General features: G+C 33.9%; 1 protein-coding gene and 1 pseudogene across 1 annotated transcript; one reads left to right on the top strand and one right to left on the bottom strand.

The window, feature by feature from the left end:
- Window positions 1-272: 272 nt before the first annotated feature.
- Window positions 273-2,186, bottom strand: LOC107955393 (chloroplast envelope quinone oxidoreductase homolog; annotated as a pseudogene).
- A 1,722-nt stretch (window positions 2,187-3,908) lies between these two features.
- LOC107955391 (chloroplast envelope quinone oxidoreductase homolog) lies at window positions 3,909-6,036 on the top strand. The gene is made up of 4 exons (XM_016891169.2): window positions 3,909-4,148; window positions 4,497-4,638; window positions 4,774-4,859; window positions 5,088-6,036. The coding sequence occupies exons 1-4, from the start codon at window positions 4,083-4,085 to the stop codon at window positions 5,775-5,777; spliced, it is 984 nt and encodes a 327-aa protein (XP_016746658.1). The 5' UTR covers window positions 3,909-4,082; the 3' UTR covers window positions 5,778-6,036.
- Window positions 6,037-6,887: the final 851 nt, after the last annotated feature.

Below are 6,887 nucleotides of genomic sequence, written 5' to 3'. Positions count from 1 at the left end.
GTGAGCAATAAGATAATTTAAAATTAAAAATAAATAAAAACATTTTGAGAATAAAGATATAGATTATTATCATATATATTGCTAATGGAAAGAAAAAAAAATCAACAATTTAAGTTTGGCTTGAATTATATTTAAAAATAAGTAAAATCATACGTGTTATTATCTTAACTTTGCTCATAAAATTTTGCTTTGCACTGATAATAATTTTTAAAAAAAGAATTGTATGAAACTGTTGCTATTGGTGTAATTATTTAAACATTAATCATAAAACATTACTTCATAAACAAAGTGTCTAATTATCCATAGTATCATCTTTAATTCAAATTACATAAAGCAAAAAATAAATAAATAAATTTCATAACAAGACACAATGCTCAATAACATTACATCACACACAACATAGTTGAAAAAAAACTCCTCACATACCAACATATACAGATGGCTCATAAGCAACCCAACTCACTGAAAAATTATAAAATTAGTGTATGCATCAACTAATCTTCATAAACTAGGGCTCCACAAGAATCTTGCCAGTGGCATGGCCATCAATGCTCTTGGCCCAAGCCACTTCAGCCTTACTTAGAGGATGCTTTGAATCGATTATTGGCTTAAGCTTTCTTGCTTTCACCAAATTAACAAGAAAATCAAGGTTCTCTTTCTTAGGTGAGGTAAACAAGGGTATGAGTTGCTTCTTCTTTAATCGTTTTCGCAGCAGCACTCATCACAGTACAGAAACCAGGAGTGGTATTTACTACCTTTCCTTTTGAAGTCAAGTTAGCCTCAAAGGTAGACCAAGGAATGTTGTGTGCGCAGTGGATGATTACATCGTATTTGCGACCAGAAGGGCTCCTGAGAGCCACCCATCAGGAGTTTTGTAGTCAAGAACCTCATCAGCCCCAAGCTCCTGACTAATCCATATTACGAGCCCCACAAGTGGCTGTCACATGTGCATTTGCAAGCTTTGCGAGTTGAACCGCATATTGACCTACACCACCTGAAGCAGCGGTAACAAGGACATTTACTTGCGGACCGGTTCCATCGAGTTTGAGCCCAGCAAGCTGGGTGAGTGACTGGTGAGCTGCGAGGCCAGCAATTGGCAAAGCTGCAGCTTCAGGGGCTGATACTTCAGGAGGCCTTGGAACTGTGGAACCTTCCTTAGCCACAGCATATTCAGCTAGTGCACCTCCATTCTGCGATTGCAAAATAGATTTATGTAATAAGAGATTGGCATGACAAAAGACATAAAAACAAGGACATGAATAAGAGGAAAAATCTATAGCCTGGTTGTTGGATAGCTTGAACCAATTGTCCAGTGTAACATCAAACATACATATGTTCCTACATGCAAGTACGCATCAAACCCAAGAAGAATGAGTACTTACACCAAGTACGGCAACAACTTTATCCCCAACTTTGAAACTTTGGACTCCTGATCCAACTTGTACGATTTCTCCAGCTACATCGGTGCCTGCTCCACCAAATGTTGTTTAGCCAATGATTGAACACAAGCAATCAAAATTTAAAAAAAAGAAAGAAGAAGAAGAAGAAGAAGAAAAGCTTGGATGCTTTAAATCCACAAATGAAAACTGATGCAAATCAGATTATTGGGCTGAACCACCCAGATGATACTAAACAAGTGAAGCTCAGAATGCAATGCATGCGACTGAAACAGGCATGGGAAAAGTAAAAAGTACCAGGAATGTGGGGGAATTTGCGAGGTAAAAATGGGCGGGCTACCCCTTCCTGTATTTTCCAGTCGATTGGGTTAATACTAGCTGCCTCTAATTTGATCAGAACTTCATCCTTTTTTGCACTGGGAATCAGAACTTCAACATGCTGCAACACCCACAAAGTTCACACTCGTTATGAAATCAGGTGACCAACAATTTCTTTTTTCAAGTTCATCAAAAATGGAGAGAAGCAAACTGTAAAAGTTAAGGTTGCAAGAACATGGAAACAAACTCAAATTATTCACCTTCAAATCATCGGCTCCTCCGCCATATTTACTGTATTGAACGGCCCGCATCAAATTATTAGCCATTTCTTTTTTTGTTTTTCGTAAGAAAAAAATGAAAAGCGAAGCTCTTTTTGCAAGTTTGTGGCGAAGGCAAAGAAAGAAGATCAGAGAAAGTGAAGGAGGGAAGGATTGGATAGGATTGTGGGATGATGTATGTTGGCGTTTGATAGTTCGAATTTATAGTGAAGCAATCCAGACATGGAATGGGTGTTCCCGATTGTAATGCGTGTGTAGGTGTGAATTGCGAAACCGAATCTGATGCTCTAGAAGCAGTTGAATTTTTTTTATGTCAAAGTTTCGATACTATATTTGTTGAATGAAAATGCTTTTTCATTTTTACATAAACAATTGGATTCCATTCTTTATCACGTGTTTAAATTGGGTTCCAAATATAATTAATATCTACCATTCCATCTCTGGCCGCCATTCCTTTTTAATTTTATAATTTGGCAACTTCCAACTTGTTTTCTTTTTCGTTTTCGTTACAGAGGTGTTCATGAGTTGATTCTGTTCGTTCATATCTAAATTTTTAGATTATTTTTTATTTTAAAATATTTTTTAAGTAAAAAATCATATAAGATAAATTTATTAATTCATTCAATAAAAAAATAATAACATTCGTCGTAGATGATGAAGGACAAGCTCCATTAACACAATAAAGGCTTTAGCCTTAACATCAATAGAACATTATGACACGTTGCAATTGACTTTGTTACAACTCAAGCATGACAGTTTTGAAGTGATTGCAAGCACTTAATATGATAAAAAAATCAGCCTCGGATGGTCTAATGTGGTGAGCAAAAATCGATAGAAGAATCAAGCATTCGTCAAACTAGAAAGGATAGTAACAGAATCATCCTTAAAATCACTTGCAAAAGGAATATTACATGCATAAGAAAGACTAAAAAATGTGCTATAAGAGCAAACAAAAACTTCTAAACCTGATGACTTACTAAACAATAAAAAAAACCTTAAGACAACACAGGTCTAAATCGACTTGTGAAATCATTTATTATTCTAAAATACTCTAAAAACAAAAATAGATCAAAATAGAAACAGGTTAAGAAGCTGACAAAGAGCCATCTATTTTTCTAGAAAAACTACTTGTGGCCGATGAAGTTTTAACAAATGACAAACAGCAAATATAGCCACAAAGTAAATCTACAAACTGAAAAGCGAGAAAACATGTGGAGTGAATGAGAAAAAGAAAGAAAGAAATGGTTGATGGAAGGGATAAAAATGTAGGCGATAACCAGTTCGGATGTTGACACCACAACAAGGCAAAACAAAATATAAGAAGCAAACGGCTTGGAGAATTTTTTTTTTTTAAGTTTTTAATTATGCAACAATTTTGAATGTAAAAAAAAATAATTATATTAAAATAAAAGTTTTCTACCATATTAAAAATATTTATATTAAAAAACAAAAACAAAAAAATAAATATTTAATTTAATTTAATTTAATTTTTAAATTTTTAAATTTTAAATTGAATTATTTAGTTGGGTAAAATAAAAATTAAGTTTTAAATAATGAATTTAATTTTAATGAATTAATATAAATATATATAATTATTATTTAACTTATATAATTAATATAATATAATATTTTTAATAAAAACCAATTAATTATTTTAAAATCTCATATTTTATTTTCGTAAATTAATTGTTTTCAGGCTGTGTTAAATGTTTAAGCAAAATGAAAAAGCATTCCCATTCAACAAACATATTATGGAAACTTCCATACAGTATACACATTCTCCAATCAATTTAATAAAAAAAATTATGACTTTGAATTAAAAGAATAATAAAAAAAACTCTAATGCTTCTAGAACATCACATCGGTTTCACAGTTCACACCTATACCCATTCAATGATCTCGCTTTGATCGGAAGGAACCATTCCATGTCTGCATTACTTTACTATAAATTCAAAGTATCTGACACCAAAATATTCCATCCAATCCTTCCCTCCTCCTCCGTCTCACATTCTAATCTTGAGTTTTTTTGCCTTCCCACAAACTTTAAAAAGGAGCTTTCGGTTTTTATTCTCTTAGAAAAAGAAAGACAATGGCCAACAATCTGATGCGTGCTGTTCAATACAGTAAATATAACGGAGGAGTTGCTGATCTCAAGGTAATATTCTTGCTGTTTATGTTTTTATTTCCTCAGTAGTGTTGTTTCGAGTTAAAAAGTAAGGATAAAAAGAAATTTCTAGTTTTTTTTCATGCATAAGATGGAGATTTAATTAAATTTTTGTTTTGTTTAGTCCTTAATCAAGTTTATTAAATTAGTACCGTAGATTTAACATTGAGCCAAATTATTATGAATTAAACGATTGTGACAGCTAAGTCAACTCTCTCTCTCTCTCTTTTTCTTTCTGCAAAATCATTTCCAACATTTGTCTTTTTTTTGAATAAGCTTGAAAAAAAAATGGATGGTGACGTAATCTTATAACGAATATGAAATTTATGGGTGTTGCAGCATGCTGAAGTTCCGATTCCCAGTCCAAAAAAGGCTGAAGTTCTGATCAAAGTAGAGGCAGCTAGTATTAACCCAATCGACTGGAAAATACAAGAGGGGGTAGCGCGCCCATTTTTACCTCGCAAATTCCCCCACATTCCTGGTACTTTTTACTTTTCTCTAGATGGTTTAGCCCAATGGTTTATTTTGCATCAGTTTTCAATGCTTTAGTGGATTTAAAGCATCGAAACTTTTCTTTCTTGTACGATCATTAGCTAAAGAACATTTGGTGGAGCAGGTACTGATGTAGCAGGAGAAATCGTACAAGTTGGATCAGGTGTCCAGAGTTTCAAAGTCGGGGATAAAGTTGTTGCCGTACTTGGTGTAAGCACTCATTCTTATTCTTGGGTTTGTTGCATACTTGCATGTGAGGAACATATGTATGTTTGATGTTACACTCGACAAGTTCGTTGGTTGAAGTTTTACAACAAGCAGGCCATAGATTCTTTTTCTCCGTTTTCATTCATATCCTTGTTTTTTATGTTATCTAGCATCATTTATGTCCTTTGTTGTGCCAATCTCCTATTTTATGAATCTATTTTGCAATCACAGAATGGAGGTGCACTAGCTGAATATGCTGTGGCTAAGGAAGGTTCCACAGTTCCAAGGCCTCCAGAGGTATCAGCCCCTGAAGCTGCAGCTTTGCCAATTGCTGGCCTTGCAGCTCACCAGTCACTCACCCAGCTTGCTGGTCTCAAACTTGATGGAAGCGGCCCACAAGTAAATGTTCTGGTTACCGCTGCTTCAGGTGGTGTAGGTCAATATGCAGTTCAACTCCTAAAGCTTGCAAATGCACACATTACAGCCACTTGTGGGGCTCGTAATATGGATTTAGTCAGGAGCTTGGGGGCTGATGAGGTTCTTGACTACAAAACTCCTGATGGGGTGGCTCTCAAGAGCCCCTCTGGTCGCAAATACGATGTGATCATCCACTGCGCACACAACATTCCTTGGTCTACCTTTTCGGCTAACTTGACTCCGAAAGGAAAGGTAGTAAATACCACCCCTGGTTTCGGTACTTTGATGAGTGTTGCTGCGAAAAAGATTAAATGCTCGAAGAAGCAACTCTTACCCTTGTTCACCTCACCCAAGAAAGAGAACCTCGATTTTCTTGTTAAGTTGGTGAAAGCAGGAAAGCTTAGGCCAATAATCGATTCAAAGCATCCTCTAAGTAAGGCAGAAAATGCTTGGGCCAAGAGCATTGAAGGCCATGCTACGGGCAAGATTCTTGTGGAGCCCTAGTTTATGAAGATTACTCGATGCATACAGTAATTTTATACTTTTTCAATGAGTGGGGTTGCTTATGAGTCATTCGTATATTCACAAGTACTCTGTATTTTGAACAATACAAATCTTGGTGTGTGAGTTGCTTTTTTCGTCATATGTTGTGTTAGATGTAATATATTTGAGCATTGTGTTTTGTTCGATTTCTTTTTCTTTTTTGGTTTAATGTAATTCGAATTGTAGATGATCCTATGGATAATTGGATTTTGTTTGTGAAGTTTTGTTTTGATATTAACAAGATATTGCAACACAAATTCGAAGTACTAATAGGACATTGCCTTTGCACCATCATTTCCATCACATCAACAAATATTAATTGGTTCAAACTTAAAATATCACGTACCGGGGATCAAAACTCGAAACTAATGTGCACAAAGCATCCTATAAAGGTTAATTAATAAAAAAAAGTTAGCATGTTACAAAGAATGAAAAAAAAAATAGATACTTGCATGATAAAATAAATAGTAAATTTTGGAAGGAAGTGAAATGTGTACGAAAAATTTGGGAGTCAATTTGAAAGAAAAATTGAAAGGGTTTGTATTTAATTAGATGCAATGAAATTTGACATTCCATAGGCATTTGTAAAACATCAATATCACATTTCGTGCTTACTTTCAATTCGACTTGTAATCATGACATTAAATCAAAATTATCTCGGTAAAAATCATATTCCATCAACTCAATTTAGATTATAACACAAGATTAATATTGTAAAAAAAATAGAATGTCGTCGATAATGACAATGTATCGTAAAGAAAAAATAGAGAAAAATAAAGAAATATACAGATTTTTACGTGGAAACCTTTTTGGGAAAAAAATTACGGACAGAGGAGAAGATAATTCACTATGTCGAATTCGAATTATTACAAGAGGAGTAGACTGTCTATTTATAAGCTTGTAAAACCATATTCTAATAGAAGGGGTGTAGTAAGGTTGAAACACCTTATTCTAATCAATATCAAATAGATGAAACGTAATAAGGTTAAAAAAATATTATTCTAAAATAAAATAAAAGAAGTGTAGTTTTATATGGTTTTACTTTTATTTTATTTTATCACTGTCTTTTAT

The sequence above is a fragment of the Gossypium hirsutum genome, chromosome A07, assembly GCF_007990345.1.
Source record: "Gossypium hirsutum isolate 1008001.06 chromosome A07, Gossypium_hirsutum_v2.1, whole genome shotgun sequence".
NCBI lineage: Eukaryota > Viridiplantae > Streptophyta > Magnoliopsida > Malvales > Malvaceae > Gossypium > Gossypium hirsutum.
The sequence above is the reverse complement of the archived record's forward strand: the minus strand, read 5'-3'. Positions and strand labels throughout refer to the sequence as shown.

Coding starts and splice junctions, on each gene's coding strand:
- LOC107955391 (XM_016891169.2), top strand. CDS start 4,083: ATGGCCAACAATCTGATGCGTGCTGTTCAATACAGTAAATATAACGGA. Junction 4,149..4,496: donor GAGGAGTTGCTGATCTCAAG/GTAATATTCTTG, acceptor TGGGTGTTGCAG/CATGCTGAAGTTCCGATTCC. Junction 4,860..5,087: donor AAGTTGTTGCCGTACTTGGT/GTAAGCACTCAT, acceptor TTGCAATCACAG/AATGGAGGTGCACTAGCTGA.